The 20,145-nt window shown below is 44.4% G+C and overlaps 1 protein-coding gene across 5 annotated transcripts; it reads right to left on the bottom strand.

Moving 5' to 3' along the window:
- Positions 1–6,661: 6,661 nt before the first annotated feature.
- Positions 6,662–20,088, bottom strand: YBEY (ybeY metalloendoribonuclease). Of its 5 annotated transcripts, XM_050916592.1 has the most exons (6): positions 19,909–19,962; positions 19,371–19,482; positions 18,717–18,952; positions 13,269–13,400; positions 9,443–9,511; positions 6,662–7,098 (listed from the first exon to the last, which is right to left on the bottom strand). In XM_050916592.1, the coding sequence occupies exons 3-6, from the start codon at positions 18,924–18,926 to the stop codon at positions 7,012–7,014; spliced, it is 498 nt and encodes a 165-aa protein (XP_050772549.1). In that variant the 5' UTR covers positions 18,927–18,952; positions 19,371–19,482; positions 19,909–19,962; the 3' UTR covers positions 6,662–7,011. The 5 variants fall into 5 exon arrangements, with proteins under 5 accessions (XP_050772549.1, XP_050772552.1, XP_050772551.1 ...); XM_050916595.1 differs by lacking the exons at positions 19,371–19,482; positions 19,909–19,962 and adding an exon at positions 20,067–20,088; XM_050916594.1 differs by lacking the exon at positions 19,371–19,482 and having other exon boundaries at positions 19,909–19,959.
- Positions 20,089–20,145: the final 57 nt, after the last annotated feature.

A 20,145-nucleotide genomic window follows, 5' to 3' on the forward strand; every position in this document is an offset into this window, starting at 1 on the left:
GACTTTAGTACCAAGCAAAGTCATTGAAACTATAGTAAAAAACAGAATTCTCAGACAGACAGATGAACATAATTTGTTGAGGAAGAGTCAACAGAGTTTTTGTAAAGGGAAAACATGCCTCACGAATCTACTAGAATTCTTTGAGGGGATCAACAAGCATAGGGACAACAGGGATCCAGTGGATATAGTGTACTTAGATTTTCAGAAAGCCTCTGAAAAGGTCCCTCACCAAAGCAAAGTAAGATGTCATGAGATAAGAGGGAAGGTTCTGTCATGGATTGGTAACTGGTTAAAAGATAGAAAATGAAGGGTAGGACTAAATGGTCAGTTTTCAGAATGGAGAGAGGTAAATAAATAGTGGTGTTCCCCAGGGGTCTGTACTGGGCCCAGTCCTATTCAACATATTCATAAATGATCTGGAGAAAGGGGTAAATAGTGAGGTGACAACATTTGCAGATGATCCAAAACTACTCAAGGCAGTTAAGTCCAAAACAGACTCCGAAGAGCTACAAAGGGATCTCACAAAACTGGGTGACTGGGCAACAAAATGGCAGATGAAATTCAATGCTGATAAATGCAAAGTAATGCACACTGGAAAACATAATCCCAATTATACATATAAAATGATGGTGTCTAAATTAGCTGTTACCACTCAAGAAAGATCTTGGAGTCATTGTGGATAGTTCTCTGAAAACATCCAATCCATGTGCAGTGGCAGTCAAAAAAGCTAACAGAATTTTGGGAAGTTTTAAGAAAGGGATAGATAATAAGACAGAAAATATCATATTGCCTCTATATAAAATACATCTGTCATAAACAGATAGCTAAGGGTTAATGTCTCTTTCACCTGGAAAGGGGTAACAAACAACACCTCATCAGAGGACCAATCAGGAAACAAGACTTTTTCAAATCTGGGTGGAGGGAAGTTTTGAGTGTGAGTCCTTTGTTCTTGGTCTGTTCTCTTTCTGGGCTCTGAGAGTGACCACAGGAATCTCCATGCTTTCTAATCTTCTGTTTCCAAGTTGTAAGTACAAGGATAGTAAGACAATAGGTTTATATTGTTTTTTTGTATTTACATGTGTGTAGTTGCTGGAATGTGTTAAATTGTATTCTGTTTGGATAAGGCTGTTTATTCATTTTTCTTTTAAGCAATTGACCCTGTATATTGTCACCTTGATACAGAGACCAATTTTATGTCTTTTTCTTTCTTTTTATATAAAGCTTTCTTTTTAAGACCTGTTTGAGTGTTTTTCACTGGTTAAGGCTAAGAAACGAAGGGAGAGAGAAAATCTCTTTGTGTTAGATTTACTAAGCCTGACTTTGTATACCCTCTGGGTGAGGGGGGAGAGAGATTAGATCTCTCGGTACTTGTGTTTCAAGGACTTGAAGCAGGGAATCTCCTAAAGTAACCAGGGCAGGGAAATCTGGGAGGAGGTAAAGAGGGTGGAATCCCTTTGTTTAGATTCACGGAGCTTGAATCTGTATATCTCTCCAGGAACCCAGGGAGGGAACACCTGGAGGGGAAGAGGGGGAAGGGAAATGGTTTATTCCCCTTTGTTGTGAGACTCAAGGAATCTGGGTCTTGGGGTCCCCTGGGAAGGTTTGGGGGGACCAGAGGGTATCAGGCCCTAAAATTCCTGATTGGTGGCAGCGATATCAGATCCAAGCTGGTAATTAAGTTTGGAGGTTTCATGCTAGCTTCTCATGTTCTGAACTCTAAGGTTCAGATCTGAGTAGGAGAGAGTTATGACAACATCATATGCCCCCATCTTGAATACTGCGTGCAGATGTGGTCACCCATCTCAAAAAAGATATTTTGGAATTGGAAAAGGTTCAGGAAAGGGCAACAAAAAATGATTAGGGGTATGGAACAGCTGCTATATGAGGAGAGCGTAATAAGATAGGGACTTTTCAGCTTGGAAAAGAGATGACTAAGGGGGAATATGATAGAGGTCTATACAATCATGACTGGTGTGGAGAAAGTAAATAAGGAAGTGTTATTTACTCCTCATAACACAAGAACTAGGAGTCACCAAATGAAATTAATAAGCAGCAGGTTTAAAACAAACAAAAGGAAGTATTTCTTCACACAACGCAGAGTCAACCTGTGTAACTCGTTGCCAGAGAATGTTGTGAAGGCCAAGACTATAACAGCCTTCAAAAAAGTACTAGATAAATTCATGGAGGATAGGTCCATCAATGGCTATTAGCTAGGATGGGCAGAGATGGTGTCCCTGGCCTCTGTTTGCCAGAAGCTGGGAATGGGCGATAGGGATGGATCACTTGATGATTACCTGTTTTGTTCATTCCCTCTGGGGCACCTGGTATTCGTCACTGTCAGAAGACAGACACTGGGCTTAACTGACCTTTGGTCTGACCCAGTATGGCCGTTCTTATGTTAAAAGATCATTGTACATACAGGTATGAATAAAGTTCTTAGGTCAGTTGCATAGCAGAGGTGAGACTGCTGATTTACAAAAGTCCTTTTAGAATCAGTTCAACTGATTATAGTCTAATAGGCAGTCCATGTATAGAGTTTGTTCAAATTCTTCCAGAAGAATTGCAGGGATAATCCAGAATAGACCTAGAGACCTCGGTCTTGGGACTTAGACTTCCCCTGACAAAGTTTTAGCAGATCTGAGATAGTAAGGATCAGGCCTAAAAGATCCTTTCTAGCTGAAGTTCAGATGATAAGCCTTTTGGCAGCAAATGATCACCGCAGCCATTCCTTGGATGAAGAATAGGTAGGGCCTTACCAAATTCACAGTCCATTTTGTTCAATTTCATGGTCATAGGATTTTAAAAATAATAAATTTCACTTTCAGATATTTAAATCTGAAATTTCACAGTATTTGTAACAGTGGAACTCCTAACCCAAGAGAGGGTAGAGCGTGGGGGTGGGGGGGTGTGTTTCCGCAAGGCTATTGTAAGGAGTCACAGTAATGCCACCCTTATTTTGTGCTGCTGCCTTCAGAGCTGGGCAGCCAGAAGGCAGCTGCTCTGAAGGCAGCGCCACTGCCAGCAGCAATGCAGAAGTAAGGATGGCAGTACCATGCCATGCCATGCCACACTCAGCTTTCAAAGCTGGACTCCCAGCCAGCAGCATGTAGTTTCCTGCAGCCGGGGTAGGTTCCAAGAGGCTGACCTGGCTTCGGGAGCAGCCTGTGCAGATGAAGTCCTGTTCCTCCAGGACTAGCAGCTGGAGTGTGGCACTTGAGAGTTAAAGGGGTCCTGAACTGGCTGTGTGCGTGTGTGTGTGGGGGGATAACCATAGCACCCCCGATGACAGGGCCCTGGTTGGTCACTCATTTGCCCACCTGTAAGGCCAGCCCTGCCCCCAGTGAAGTGATGACCCCCACATATCATGCCACCTCACTTTCTGCATTGCTGCTGCTGGCAGCGCTGCTGCCTTCAGAGATGGGCTCCCGACCAGCAGCTGCCACTCTCTGAAATCTGGGTTCCCCTACAATAGTCAGATTTCACAGGGGAGGTCAGATTTCATGGTCCGTGACGTTTTTCACAGCTGTTAATTTGGAAGGGCCCTATAAATAGGTAATGTACATTGTTGCTTTGAAGTACATCTCTGTTTCCTAGACATACACCAATAACTAGTTGCATTAATTAGCATAAGGCTATTCACCATTCAAACATTCATAGGTAGTTTACTACAAACTTCAAAGAGAAATAAAGACACATATTACACCACAAGTTCCACCTAATTGTTAATATCCCTTTTTGATCTCTGAATTAATAGACTATAGTAATGAAATATTGTAGACAGGAACAGAAGTTTAGCATTTACATGGTTAAACTTTAACAAGATATAGGCACACAGACAAATACAATTAGTATCTACTTCTGATTTTCTATCAAGAACTCTAGTTTGTTAACTATCTATAAGGAATGACCGTTTACCCTTTCAGTACTCTCCTAAAATATTCTTACGGGTTGTTTTCAGGTCACACAGCCTGCCGGTTGCTTAAACCTTGCTGGCTCAGCATCACAATTATCTAGACCATCCCTAACAGATGTTTATTTAACCTACTCTTAAAAACCTCAAATGATGGAGATTCCACAACTGCCCTAGGCAATTTATTCCAGTGCCTAACCATCCGGACAGGAAATTTTTTCTAATGTCCAACCTAAACTTCCTTTGCTGCAATTTAAGCCCATTGTTTATTGTCCGACCTCAGAGGTTAATGAGAACAATTCCTTACCCGTGGTGCTTTCAAAGTGCCAGACTGACTGAAAAAGGGGATATGACTCAAGTTTTTAAAAAATGCTAAAACTATAAAATAATGGGTGTACAGGTTTGCATTCCTTTGGCCTGCTACCAGTAAGAAAGACTATGGTGTTAATTTAAATGTCATGCCCATTGCATTGTTTTCGTATTTTTCTTAAAATAATAAATGAAGTAAAACCCCTCATAGAAGACCTAATCATTTTTGATCATTTTGTTGATCTTGGAGGTGATTTTTTTTTTTTTTTAATTTAAGGCTCCACCTAAGGACTTGGCTACACTCAGTGCACCTCTGTAATGCTTCTACCTACACCTACCAGAGTGTTTCTGCCATCCGCCCCCTCCATGAGAGGTGGTTAACTATGTTGGGGGCGAAGCCCTCATCCCTATGGGAGTTTGGTCAGTATAACTGCGTGTCTCAGGGTTGTGGTGATGCAGTTATGCCAACGTACGTTTGTAGTATAGATCAGGGCTAGAGAAATGAAGCCACTTGCCTGGCCTTCAAACCACTTTTCATCTACATTGCTCTAGGTCAGGGGTGGGCAACCTTTCAGAAGTGCTGTGCCAAGTCTTCATTTATTCACTCTAATTTAAGGTTTCACATGCCAGTCATACATTTTAATGTTTTTAGAAGGTCTCTTTCTATAAGTCTATTATATAACTAAACTATTATGTATGTAAAGTAAACAAGGTTTTCAAAATGTTTAAGAAGCTTCATTTAAAATTAAATTAAAATGCTGATCTTGCACTGCCAGCCTGGGGTTCTGTTCACCTAGGCCAGCAGTGGGCTGAGAGGGGCCTGCAGCTGGGACCCCAGACCTGGGGGAGGTTCAAGGGTCAGAGCAGAGGGCTGGGTGTGTGTGTGGAGGTTCAAGGGTCAGAGCAGAGGGCTGGGTGTGTGTGTGGGGTTTGGGGCAGAAGGCTGGGGGAGGGGGTTCAGGGGTCAGGGCAGAGGGCTGGGGGGTGTAGGGCAGAAGGCTGGGTGTGTGGGGGGGTTCAGGGGTCAGGGCAGAGGGATGTGGGCTGTGGGGGTGTAGGGCAGAAGGCTGGGTGTAGCGGGGGTCAGAGCAGAGGGCAGTAGGGTGTGGGGGAGTTCAGGGAAGACGGTTGGGGTGTGTGTGGGGGTTCAAGGGTCAGGGCAGAGGGCTGGCGGTGTGAGGGGGTGCAGGGCAGAAGGCTGAGTGTGTGTGGTGGGGTCAGGGCAGAGGGCTGGGGTGCTCAGCTCATAGGGACGCTCCCAGCCCCCTGCCCTCAGTGGCTCATGGCAGGGGGCTGGAAGAGAGATGCTCTGTTCCACCCCGTTCCAACCTCTCTCTGCCGCTACAGAGCTGTGTGCAGGCTGCCACTCTTCCCCCTTCCCCTCGCTAGGGCCATCAGCTGATCAGCACAGGGAAGGAGAGGGGGAGGGGCAGCAAAGCACCACCCTGGGGGAAGCTTGGCTGCTGCAGGACCAAGCTTCTGCCTCCTGCCGCCGCAGGGGAGAGTGGTGGGCGAAGGGAGGGGGAGCTGAGGGCCAGGACTGCGGCAGCGTACCACTCAAAATCAGCTTGCGTGCCATGTTTGGCACGCACACCGTAGGTTGCCGACCCCTGCTAAGTGTTCTTATGTTGATTGTGTCAGCTCTCAGGCGACTGGTTTCACTCCAAACAGATTTGGAACATAATATCCTATACGTTCCATCTCTCTCAAACTTTTTCCTGTACAAACATCTCACAATAACCATGACAATCAGCTAGTTCCTAGCTTCAGCAGAGATTACACACAACCCCCTTCAGGGTACTATCAAGAAAATGGTTGGACACAGATGTAATAGTCTCTTCAGGGCATGCCTAGGCATGTGTATTACGTACACCATATTTTTAGAAGATTTCCCATTGTATGTAAGACAGTTATATTATTCTAAACAGGCTCCAGATGGGCTACACATGATACCATAGGAGGGTCCATAAGTATGCTTGGAAAAGTGTCCAGAACTAAGATTTGATACATGCAGATAGAGACACGTTCCCAGGTGCAAGTTAGCATGAGAGATTTTACAACTGTGAAAAATAAATATTCAAAAGGAGTGGATGCAACAGTACTACTTCCTGCAAAATCAGGACCAGACTGCGATACCCTAGACATGTTAACTAGGACATTAGTCCATAAATAGTCCTACTGAAGTCAGTGGGACTACTTATGGATAAAGATGCTAGGTGCTTTTTACTTTGATTACGCAAAGATTTTGGCCCTAAATGAGTTAACACACTTACCTGAGGTCAAGAAGAAAATTTATTGTGGAGCTCTACTGCAACTCATGCATGAAATAATTATTTAAATTACTGTTATATGGATACACCAACCTCAAAGGAAGACTCTCTAGGTAGCATCTTTCTCATCTCAAGTCTTTTTCAAAGCCAACTTCAGATCTTGTACACATGATTATATCTGAACAATTTAATGAACTGAAATACAGATTCCACTGTAGTTTTCAGCTGCTTCTGTGGGTCTCCAGTAGATACTTCAAATACATTTGTGTTGTTTGATACTGGAGTCCATTGCTGGTTACAAGTTACATATACAACTGCACTCTGCTTGAGAGAGAAGCTGTTTGGCTGAATTTTATTACACACTACAATGTAAGGCATTCTGTTGACATTATATGAAGTTAACCTAGATATCTGTTAAATAAATCACTTAATACATAAGTTAGTTGTATCCATGCCACTTGGTTTCTTAGTAGTGTAAGGATTTTTTTTTTCGGGGTCTTCTCTCTTTTTCTTGTGATGGGATCAGAAATGGTATTTAGTCAGTGGCTGGAGGTTTGCACCAGTGATTCCATTTAGCTCCTCAAGAATTTGTTTTTCCTTCTGATACATCTATAAGGGTGGGAGGAAAAACTCAATAAGTATGCTCATTTTCCCTTCATGTACATCCTTTATAATTGTAAGCATTAGACATTAAAGTGCTGTTCTAATCCAAAAAGTAAACTATGTAAAAATGGCAACTTCTTACTCAACAGATCTGCCCGTGTGTGAATTCAAAGTCATAACAGATGAGTTACAGACAAAAGTACCCGCAGAGCCAATACAGTTAAGATGAAGTTAGCTGGATTCTCTTCATGCAACTGGGCTGCACAGATGTCACGTACTACATAATTTCACTCGCAGAAAATAAGTACTGCGATGACCAAATGAGAAGCAAAGAGCCCAATTTGAATCTGCAGAGCTGGCAGTCAGGAAACCATGTCTTTGCCCGACATCCACCCACACATCTGATACAGAATCAGTGAGACACAATCAATCCAGAACCCACTATGCCATATTTACTGTCACATTTCTGACCAGAACTGCACTTTTACAATGGGCACTGAAACTGCATCATGCCTTTCCCTTTAAACACATGCTTACAGAGGAATGTTACCTATGAACTCAATAAGACGTCTCACATGAGCACACAGAGATTCACATGGATAAGCATTTACAGGACTTGGCTCTTACACTGCCCTTACACAGACCCTTTCATTCAAGGATTCCAAAGCACTTCTAGTGCTCAGTCCTTCCAGATACACGGTACCCTTGTGAGGTGCTGTCTGTCCTTAGTTCCCACTGATTGCAGTCACATTTAGCTATGGTTCATTAAGAAAACTGGAGCTATGCCTGCAAGCATGCAACTTCTGCCTATGATCTTGTCAGCTCTCACAAACTAAGCTAGGTTGAGCCTGGTCAGTAATCGTATTTGAAACCAAAGGAAATTCAGGCAGTGGTGGCAACCTAATCATAGAATATCAGGGTTGGAAGGGACCTCAGGTGGTCATCTAGTCCAAGTCCCTGCTCAAAGCAGGACCAATTCCCAACTAAATCAACTTCTGCTGCAATAGGCGTTTCTTCCCCCAAGTATCAAACTAAAACTCCAAATTGGAGTTAGGGCATTAGGCTGTTGGAGGTCCCAATTTTCAGAAAAGATGTAAAAAGCAGGCCCTGATTAGATGGGTTATTATACAGCTTTTAAGACTTTTTCCACAAGAAAAAGGTGTTAATCCTGATGTTCTGGCAAGATTCCAGTGTGGTTAATCACACCTGCTTATGGGAGGTAGTATACATTTTCCAGTTGTCAGAACAGGGAACGGCCAGACCGCGTGTGGCAAGGCACCTTCTTTGTCTCACCAGCCTCAGCATTTCTCCCTTTGGTGAGATGGGCCTGGGTTAAATCAACCCGTCTGCTGCACTAGGGCAGTCTTTGTCTTCCCCCTTCTGTGTTCCTTCAGCCGTATTTTCTGGGTAGGTCTCAGGGTAGTCTAAGAGGTGCTCCTCCAACAAACAGAAGGGATTGTTTCACTAGACACTAATACAGAGGGAGATACCTTCCCCGCCTCCTCATTGGAGTAGGGTATCATTCTATGGTTTGCCCTGGGGAGTCAGTCCTTCCCTTGGCAGGCACTCAGGCTTTTCAGTTTCCCCTACGGGAAGGAGCACAGCCTCTTCCTGGAGATGCTTATTTCCCTGCTGCCACAAGTCTAGTATCAGCTTGTATGTGTGTCTCAATAAAGACGGGTGGGTTTGTATCTCTCAACAGGAGAGGGGCTTTAAAAGGTCTCAAGTAGCCCTTAATTGGATTCAGGTGTTCCTAATTGACCTGAGGTAACCCCTTCTCAGCTGATAGGGAAGAGGGCCTTTAACATTCTAGAGTTTACATATCTGCCTTCCCACATCTTCTTGCAGCCATCCGGCCTGACTTTGTCACACTAGGTTCTGTTCGCCACTCTGAGATGCTCTGATGGAAGGCTATACATAATTGCACAGCATTATTTCCTAAAATTCCAGCTAGAGTTTCAATTAGATATTTTTAAACCACTTCTTCTCCTAAAGTATTGTAGCCTTGCAGTGCTATATGGCTGCTGCGTGGATTCCTGCCCCATGGAGGCACAGTTGTGTTTCCACAGTTAAGATTGAAAGGGTCCATACTAGGGCCTGTTTTTGAACCCGCTACCCTTTTAAACACAGATGTAGTTCTTGAGGAGTCTCTAAGATGAAAGGCACTATTAGAACTTTGCACTATTACTTTCACAGTTTGAATGTATGTATGGCTGCAAAGTGCCTCTGAGAGCATCAGGATTAGAAGGTTCAACAACAATATGTATGAATAGTCAGGAAAATGCCTCTACATTTACAATAAGGTTTTGAATTTGATGGACCATCAGCTTAGGCAAGGACATCCTTTTACCTGCTCCCACTCTGCTTCTGTGTTGTGCTGGTATCCCAGCAAATGGCACAGTCCATGAGCTGCAGTCACCTGTCCAAGGAAACAAAAATGGTTTTAGTATTTTATAAATCTCTAAACATTTATTCAAGTGCACATCACTGTAGTATATAGGTGCTGTCTTGCAATATTTAGCACAGTTCTTCCCAAAGAAAGTGACAGTAATAAAGTTAACTACTTTTACTAGACGGTACATGAAGATCCATCACATCTGAGGAAGTGGGTATTCACCCACGAAAGCTCATGCTCCAAAATGTCTGTTAGTCTATAAGGTGCCACAGGATTCTTTGCTGCTTTTACAGATCCAGACTAACACGGCTACCCCTCTGATACTTGACACCATGCAAGGCACTGCATTTAGCCGAATGGAGTGGAAATCCATCACATCTGAGGAAGTGGATATTCACCCACGAAAGCTCATGTTCCAAAACGTCTGTTAGTCTATAAGGTGCCACAGGATTCTTTGCTGCTTTTACATGAAGATCAATAGTCTAAGCACATGGTCCTTGCATACCTTGTACTGAGACGGGAAGAGGGGGCAAGAACAGAAAAACTGCAAGAATGACTAACTTTAATCTTCTGAATATAGTCTAGCTTTCTCATATGCTGTCAGCTATACATATTCTGTTGCTTTTGGGAAACTTTCAGAGGAAAACCAGTTAATACTCCAAGAAGTACAAGAACCAGTTATATCTCAAGTCACCAACCAAAAGAAAACAGAAATTCCAGAGGACAGTGTTTATAATAATAGCCTCCTCTGGCAAGTGAGCCACAAGTTTGTCTTCAACCTCTTGTAATCAAAAAGGACATTTTCAAATGGTAAAATATCTTATCTATGGTCAAGTCCAAGAAAATACACCTGGTGCTAATCAAAATAACCAGATGGGTCACTGGGAAGACAACTCCATCTCGTACTCTAATCTTCACAAGTTATCAGTCTCAGCAACTCCACTGATTTCAAATGGAACTATGCCCACTTACGGAAGCAGTGGATCTGTGGTCATTTTCAGCGGTGCTGAATAATACAGCTCCCACTCACCTCAGTTAGAGTTGTTGGCACTCAGAGCCTTGGGGACAAGGGAGGGAATTGCTCTATGACTTCAGTAAATCAAACTTATGTCCCCGGCAGAAGATACATGAGGTACACAAGAATAGGTTTAAATAAAGAAGCATTCTTGCCTTCAGCATCCCTTTCCTCCTTGGGGCAAAACTCACCGTTTTCCTCTCCCCGAAACAGAGATGAAACAGTAAATAAAAAACAGTTTTAAAGAGATCAGAAAGTTTAAGGCTTATGGTCTACACTACAGAGTTTTGTTGGCAAAAGTTATGCCACTTTAATTAAACCGCTATTGCATGTCCACACTATGCTCCTTGTGTCGGCAGATTGCATCCACATTAGCAGCTCTTGTATAGAGAGAGAGAAGTGCATTGTGGGTACAAATCCCACTGTCCAGCTGGCCACAGGGTGCTTTGGGAAGGGTTTGCAATGCCTCATGTGGCAGGTACAGCATCACATGATGTAGGTTTCTCAATCCCATCCTTCTATGGGCATCCTACTAGATTGCCAGCTGCTTTTCAACTGAAGTGTGTGTGTGTGGGGGCGGGGAGACAGAATGTGTCTGTTGGGGGAGTGTGTGTATGTCGGCATGCTGTCTCTAAGTTCAGACAAGTGCCAGAAGCAACCAGCCCTGAGGCAGGGGGAGGACGACAGGTGCTGGCTGCTGCTTCCCGCAGATCCCATTGGCCGGGAATGGTGAACTGCGGCCACTGGGAGTTGCAGGCAGCCGTGCTTGCGGATGGTCAATGTAAACAAACTGTCTCGCGGCCCCCCAGCGGATTACCCTGATGGGCTGCAGGTTGCCCACCACTGGTCTACACTGACACTTTGTTGCTTTAAGTTTGCCGCAAAAAACTTTGTCTCTCATCGAGGTGGTTTCATTTTGTCACTAAAAGAGGCCGTTTTGTCATCAAAAGTGGCACTGCAGGGTGTACACTTTCACTGTTTTGCCTCCAAAAGCTGCAGAGTTTTGTCTGCAAAAGGCAGAGTAGACAAGGCCTTAGACTGAAAGAGTAACATGGGGACCTGCAGCAGGGACTGAAAGCCATTATGCTCTTTCTATGTTTAAAAGGTGGATCAAACTTATCTTTAAAAGAATCGTGCTAAGTCCCTGAATTCCATATCCATGATTTTATTGCCAGAAGGTACCATTAAGATCACCTAGTCTGACCTCCTGTGTAATAGGCTATAGAATTTCACCCAGTAATTCTCAAAGCAAGTCCATAAGTTTTTGGTTGAGGTACAGAATCTTTTTAAAAAGAGCTCTAAATCAAGATTGAATGTCAAATGATCCACTACATCGATTGTTAAGTTGCCGTTAACCAAATATGCACCTTTTTTCCAGTTGGCATTTCTCTGCTTTTATCCGTTAGATTACAGAGCCCTCTACTAACAACATCTTCTCTTCTCTTTGTTAAGCTAAACAGATTGAGCTCCTTGAGTCTATCACTATAAGGCATATTTTCTAATTCTTTAATTATTCTAGTGGCTCTTTTCTGAATCCTCTCCAATTTACCAATATCCTCCTTGAATTGTGGATACCAGGGCCTGGCCTGGTCTACACTATGGTGGAGGGGAGGGGAGGGTAGATGTAAGATATGCAACTTCAGCTACAGGAATAGCGTAGCTGAAGTTGACGTATCTTATTTCAACTTACTTTCCGTCCTCACAGTGCGGGATCAATGGCTGCAGCTCCCCCATTGACTCCGCTTCTTCCTCTCACCCTGATGGAGTTCTGGAGTCCACGGGAGCGAGTTCAGGGATTGATTTATCACGTCTAGATGAGACGCGATAAATCTATCCCCAATAGATCGATTGCTACCCGCCAATCCAGCGAGTAGTGTGGACATACTCCAGGACTGGACAGAGTATTCCAGCAGCGATTGCATCTGTACCAAATAGACAGGTAAAATAACTTCTTGACTCCTACCTGAGATACCTTTATTTATGCGTCCAAGGATTACATTAGTCCTTTTTGCCAGTGTCACAGTGGGAGCTCATGTTCAGATGATTATCCACCAACCCCCCCTTTTTCAGAGTCACTTCTTCCCAGGATAGAGTCCTCCACTGCATAAGTGTAACCTACATTCTTTGTTCCTTGATGTATAAAACTAGGGACAGCACACAGCGGGAGGGATAGCTCAGTGGTTTGAGCATTGGTCTGCTAAACCCAGGGTTGTGAGTTCAATCCTTGAAAGGGCCACTTAGGGATCTGGGGCAAAATCAGTACTTGGTCCTGCTAGTGAAGGCAGGGGGTTAGACTCAATGACCTTTCAGGGTCCCTTCCAGTTCTGTGAAATAGAGGGCTCTGTGCACTGCCCTTGCCTGCAATCACTGCCCCCCCACAGCTGCCATTGGCCAGGAACGCAGGGACATAGTGCCAGCCGCCTCTGGAAGCAGTGCAGGGCCAGGACAAGCAGGGAGCCTGCCTAAATCCTGCTGCATGCCACTGCCACCCTCAAGCCACTCATGCACCCCTGCCCCAGCCCTACATTCATGGCTCTGCATGCAATTTCTCCACCCAGATGTGGCCCACAAGCAAAAAAGTTTGCGCACCCCTGCTTTTATATTATAGGTTTGGGATTCAGGACATTTTTCTGTAGATGAATCTTTGCAACGTCCATAAACTGGCAAAAAAAATCCCTCCCCACCAGTGAATATTAGCGTTGTTTCAACCATGGTTCCTAAATCAAGTCTGTGATGAGGAATCTGTATTAACAAGCAAACACTTACTGTAAGAATGCTGTAGTAATCCTCTCCATTTTCTTGGCACTGCTCATAGATATACTCTACTCCTAGGAAAACATCACCGAGATTGTATTCGTCTCGAAAATTAGGCTGAGGCAGCTCACCTGCTTTCAGATTCTGAAATACAGAAGCCCTTCCAAAAGTTAACACAGGCGAGAATCTGGTTATGCATGCATCTGACGAAGTGGGTATTCACCCACGAAAGCTCATGCTCCAAAACGTCTGTTAGTCTATAAGGTGCCACAGGATTCTTTGCTGGTTATACAGAGTACTTTTCATCCTCAAGGCTTCCCAAAGTTGTTACAAAGTAGCAAGCTAGGCACTGGTACAGCAATGGTGGTTCATGCTAATGGAACCTTAGACACTAAAGGCTTTTTACTGATGGAGGAAATTAGCTAGGGGCTCTTTAACTTCCATTAGGACAGTAACCAGAAATGGACAGAAAGGGACTTTGATTTGACTGTATGATCCAAAGGATGAATCACCAAGCTGTGAAACATCTGCTATGTGCAGTGTCAGGCAACATGTATAGGTCCAGCACCTAGTGTAAAATTTACACGTCCTTGACTTGCTTAGGCTAGGCCGACACATCCCATGGCAGCAAGCCTCCTAGCCCAGGTGACAGACTTGGACTAGTGGGACTTGCACTAGCATTCTAAAAATAGCTGTGTTACTCCTGGGGGAATCCTGCACCAAAAAAATTAAAAATTCTGCACAAAATAGTTGAAAATTCTGCAAAATTCTGCATATTTAATTTGTCAAACATAAGAGCGGCTATACTAGGTCAGAACAAAGGTCCATCTAGCCCAGTATCCCGTCTTCCAATAATGGCCAGTGCCAGGTGCCCCAGAGGGAATGAACAGAACAGGTAAATCACCAAGTGATCCATCTCCTGTTTTCCATTCCCAGCATCTGGCAAACAGACGCTAGGGACACCATCCCTGCCCATCCTGGCTAAAGCCATTGATGGACCTACCCTTCATGAACTTAGCTAGCTCTTTTGTGAACCCTGTTATGGTCTTGGCCATCACATCTTCTGACAAGGAGTTCCACAAGTTGACTGTGTGTTGTGTGGAAAAATACTTCCTTTTGTTTGTTTTAAATCTGCTGCCTATTAATTTCATTTGGTGCCCCCTAGCTTTTGTCTTAAGAGGAGTAAATAACACTTCCTTATTTACGTTCTTTACACCAGTCATGATTGTATAGATCTCTATCATATCCCCTTAGTCATCTCTTTTCCAAGCTGAAAAGTCCCCGTGTTATTAATCTCTCCTCATACAGCAGCCATTCCATACCTCTAATAATTTTTGCCTTTTTCTGAACCTTTTCCAATGTCAATATACTTTTTCTGAGATGGGGCAACCACATCTGCACGCAGTATTCCAGACGTGGGCGTACCATAGATTTATATAGAGACAATGTTTTCTATCTTATTATCTATCCCTTTCTGAATGATGCCCAACATTCTGTTCACTTTTTTGACTGCCACTGTACATTGAGTGGATGTTTTCAGAGGACTATTCATAATGATGCCAAGAACTCTTTCTTGAGTGGTAACAGCTAATTCAGACCCCATCATTTTATATGTACAGTAACTCCTCACTTAAAGTCGTCTCAGTTAGCGCTATTTTGTTGCCGATCAATTAGGGAACATGCTCGTTTAAAGTTTGTGTAATGCTCCCTTCTAACGTTGTTTGGCAGCCACCTACTTTGTCTACTGCTTGCAGGAAGAGCAGCCCCTGGCAGCTAGCTGGCGGGGGCTTGGAACCAGGGTGGACCAGCAGCCCCCTATCAGCTCCCCGCTCCCCTAAGATCCCTGTGCAGCAGCTGTCTGCAGTTCAGCTGTGTCCCTCCCCACACTGCCATGTGCTGCTCCTACCCTCTGCCTTGGAGGTGCTCCCCGAGAATCCTGCTTGCTGTGCTGGGGGGGGGAGGATCGGGGAAGGAGGGCTAATGTTAGGGTGTCCCCCTCCTCCCTGCTCCTGCACCCCACTTACCCCATCTTCCTCAGGATGGAGGGAGCTTGCGGCAGCTGCAGTCTCAGCAAGCTGATCTAATTAACAAGGCAGTGTACTTAAGGGAAATGCACATATCTCCCTCCATTCTTGCTGCCTTGCAGAATGAGACAGTTAACCCTTGAGGGCTCAGCCAATTGCTAGTTCATCATTTAGCAGTAAGGGAAATATCCCACCCTCTGACTCCTCCACCTCAACCAAGCTTCACAATCATCACTGTGTACCAATATTAAATGGTTAATTTAAAACTTATACTGTGTATGTGTGTATATACATATATATAGTCTTTTGAATGGGGAAAAAAGTTTCCCTGGAACCTAACCCCCCCATTTACATTAATTCTTATGGGGAAACTGGATTCACCTAACATTGTTTTGCTTAAAGTCGCATTTTTCAGGAACATAACAACAACGTTAAGTGAGGAGTTACTGTATAGTTGAGATTATGTTTTCCAATGTGCATTACTTTCCATTTATCAACACTGAATTTCATCTGGCATTTTGTTGCTCAATCACCCAGTTTTGTGAGATCCTTTGTAACTCTTCGCAGTCAGCTTTATACTTAACTATCTTGAGTAGTTTCGTATCATCTGCAAATTTTGCCACCTCATTTTTTACAGATCATTGATGAATATGTTGAATAGGACTGGGCCCAGTACTGACCCCTGCGGGACACCACTATTTACCTCTCTTCATTCTGAAAACTGACCGTTTATACCTACCCTTTGTTTTCCTATCTTTTAACCAGTTACCGGTCCATGAGAGAACCTTCCCTCTTATCTCATGACAGTTTACTTTGCTTAAGAGCCTTTGGTGAGAAACCTTGTCAAATGCTTTCTGAAAATCTAAATACACTATATCGACTGGATCTCTCTTGTCCACGTGCTTGTTGACCCCCTCAAAGAATTCCAGTAGATTGGTGAGGCATGATTTCCCTTTACAAAAACCCTGTTGACTCTTCCCCAACTAATTATGTACATCTACATGTCTGACAATTTTGTTCTTTACTATAGTTTCAACCAGTTTGCTCAGTACTGAAGTCAGCTTACAAGCCTGTAATTGCCAGGGTCACCTCTGGGTCCCTTTTAAAAATTGGAATCACATTAGTTAACCTCCAGTCCTTTGGTACAGAAGCTGATTTAAACGATAGGTTACAAACCACAGATAGTAGGTCTGCAATTTCACATTTGAGTTCTTTCAGAACTCTTGGGTGATACCATCTGACCCTGATGACTTATTACTGTTTAGTTTATCAATTTGGTCCAAAACCTCCTCTAACGACACCTCAATCTGGGACAGTTCCTCAGATCTGTCACCTAAAAAGAATGGCTCAGGTTTGGAAATTTCCCTCAAATCCTCAACTGTGAAGACTAATGCAAAGAATTCATTTAGTTTCTCCGCAATGGCCTTATCATCCTTGAGTGCTCCCTTAGTATCTTGATTATCCAGTGGCCCCACTGGTTCTTTAGCAGGCCTCCTGCTTCTGATATACTTAAAAATGTATTTGCTATTACTTTTTGAGTCTTTGGCTAGCTGTACTTCAAATTTTTTTTTTTTTGGACTTCCTAATTTTATTACCAAGCTTCATTTGCAAGAGTTTATACTCCTTTCTATTTTCCTACCTAGGATTTAACTTCCACTTTTTAAATGATGCCTTTGTGTCTCTCACTGCTTCTTTTACTTTGTTATTTAGCCACGGTGGCTCTTTTTTGGTTCTCTATGTTTTTTTAATTTGGGGTATACATTTAAGTTGAGCCTCTACTATGGTGTCTTTAAAGTTTCCATGCTGTTTGCAGGGATTTTACTTTTGGTGCTGTACCTGTTTATTTGTGTTTAACTAACCTCCTCATTTTTGTGTAGTTCCCCTTTCTGTCACCACACTAACTCTTGAGCCTATGCTCCAGTCTGTCCTCCCCACTAGCCGTTCTGAACCCCAGTAATCCTGTGCACCCCACTCTGTCTTAACCTGGCTCTGCAGGCAGTGTGCTGTGAGGAACTCTACTCCTGGGGGAATGCTGCAGCACTGGGCATAGAATTTTATATTTTTCTGCATAAAATACATTTTACCTCAGAAGTGCTGCAGTCCCGCATTTTGCCCACCAGAGGCTGCTGTGGCGCCAGAACAACCAGCATGAGCGCAGCCACATAGGAATTGTGTGTGTCCGCAGAGGTGCAGAATTCCCTGAGAAGTACTGTGTCGACAGTGCTTTGAAGTTGTGGCTGGGGCGGGAGCTCAGGCTCGAAAGTCTGTCCCACTTCCCTAGGCATCAGAGCCCACGCTCCTGCCTGAGCCACAACTTTAGAGTGCTAGCATGAGCTCTGCTAACCCAAGTCCATCAACTCTGACTGAAAGACTAGCTTCCCCAGGCTCTGCAGACATCCCATTAGAGGCCAGAGTTCTGCTAAATAAATAACATCACCTTTAGCAGTCAACATAGCACAGCTACTAAAACTAGATCCGGATGTGACAAAAACGGAGGAATTCTTTAGCTAATTATTGTTTACCTAGGAAATATTTTTGCCATTCCTATGAACCTAGGTGAGCAATTCTACTGTTCTCATGTCAGTAGAAATCAAATGAGATCCCAAAGTGTTCAAACATGTACATTTGATGGAAAAGTTATATTTCCAATGCCTTCTCTCCCTATACCTAGTACCTGATGGTAGCCGAATGCGTGAGCCTGTACCTCTTTTCTTTTAACTCGTTTGCCTTCCATAAGGGAGCAACGGAAAGACATTATTAAGTTACCTAATGTAAATAATCAAAATCTTTACTGGTTACTTTGAAGATTTAAAACAACACTGACCAAAAGGCAAAAAACCAGGAACATAAGAATGGCCACACTGGGTCAGACCAATGGTCCATCTAGCCAAGCATCCTGTCTGCCAACATTGGCCAGTGCCAAGTGCTTCAGAGGGAATGAACAGAACAGCTAGTCATCAAGTGATCCATCCCCTTGTCTACTCTCAGCTTCTCAGTAGTGACACTTTAACTGCTGCCAGCTGCCTTGTGGAGTTAGAATTTCTGAAATGCTGGGGAACAGGCAGTGTATGTATAACTTGACTCAACGGCTCTGCTTTCATGCATTTATGGAGCCATGGAAGGAAGAACATATAAAACATCTAATGAGGATTGCTGAAGATGTTTTCAAAGAAGATACCCTTTGAGAGCCCTGAAACAGGTCCCAAATCACCATCAAGTTCCACAACATGTCTGGGATCCCCTGAAGCACCACTATGTCCTAATATATCATCACAGAGAGCCACTGCAATGAAATATGATATCAAATTACTTTAGTTTTTATTTAATAAGGGCGAGGGTACTTTTTCTAATGGCTTGCAAAGAAGTCAGTTGCGTCAGGCAGACCAAGAAAGCAGCTGTGGAAAGGAGAAGGGGGAAGAAAAAAAATCAATTTTACCTCATGAAAAGGGAAGGAAAGCACATCAGTGGGGACATTTTTTTGCCTGTAGGTGTTATTGAGAAGTTGAATGTTTCTGTTATTAACACAGATAATGCCCAGGTCAAATTGCTGCACGTCCAAAATCTTCTGAAGGATTTCTATTCTTCTGCGAAGTGGGATTCGCCTGAGGGGGATGACTTTCTGCAGATTTCGAATGACTAAACTCATCTCATTAGAAACTGTTCAAGAGAGCCCTGTAAATTAATTTTTAAAAATGAATATTAGGCAGTGGTAGCAACTCACAATCCAGTGGCAGCTATGAGACACTATTGTTGCTTTAGGATCTGAGAAAGGGTCAACAAAGATATGGTGGAGGGTAAAACATGTAATTTTAGAAGCCAGCTGCTTTGATCTCAAGAAAACAGCCTATATAGCCAATCATCTGAACCATCCAATCCCCTTACCGTTTCAACTCAGTAACCAACCTGTGTCTGTTCCACCACATACGTTAGATAAGCTAAAGCTAGCTGATAGCTGTCTACTGCACATTGGCAATCTCAGCAGATATGCTGGAGCATACGCCTGGAGGCTGGAACAACCCTCTCGCCTTAGACAGAGACTCTCCAGGCCAGGCCTAAAGTACAGAAACTGCACAGTATAAGGAAGGCTTACATCGCCCTCAGCCACGGTTACAGCCAAGTCCACTGGATAAAGAGCGGCCTCCTGGATAAGTGCTGTCTATGCAGCAGCTTTCACACCTCAAGAAAGAGACTAGAGAGGGATTCTGAGGACAGAAAGAATGATCAAGGACCTGGAAAAAGCTGTATGAAGAGAGACTGAAAACAGTAGGTTTGTTACCTGAGAAAGGGGGCAGCATACAAGTATATAGAATTACACAAGCATAATATGTTAAAGTATCACCAAGTAGTAAAATCGGGCACGCTCAGGTTAGGAGACGCCAAGAGGAAGGCGCCTGCTTGGCACATCCATTACGGGGGACTCGTTCATGACACGACCCATTTCCCTCCCCCGCTCGGATGCACCCCGGCCCGGCAGGGGCACTCGGGATGTTAGCGAACGAGCCCTGCCCGCTGCCGCGGGGGGTCCCGGGCGGGCGGGCAGCCGCTGGCTCCGGGAGGAGAACAGACGCTTCCAGCAGCGGAGGGGAACCGGCTTCTGCCGAGGGTGAGCGGGCAGCACGGCTACAAACCGGGGCGGGGCGGGGGCAACGGGAGCCCAGCTAGGAACCCCCCGAACCGGCCCCCCGGCCCCTCCTTCTGTCCGCGCCAGCGCGCTGGGCGCGATCCCGGGCAAGCCACGGACACGCCCTCCGCCGCGGCGCGGGGCCAGGCCTGGCTGCAGGCTCACCGGGCGGGGCTACCGGCGCGCAGCACGGACCGGAAACGGGGGAGCCTGGCCCCGCCCAGCTGGTGCGCACGCGCGGAAG

This window comes from Gopherus flavomarginatus, chromosome 10 (genome assembly GCF_025201925.1).
Source record: "Gopherus flavomarginatus isolate rGopFla2 chromosome 10, rGopFla2.mat.asm, whole genome shotgun sequence".
In the NCBI taxonomy this organism is placed as follows: domain Eukaryota; kingdom Metazoa; phylum Chordata; order Testudines; family Testudinidae; genus Gopherus; species Gopherus flavomarginatus.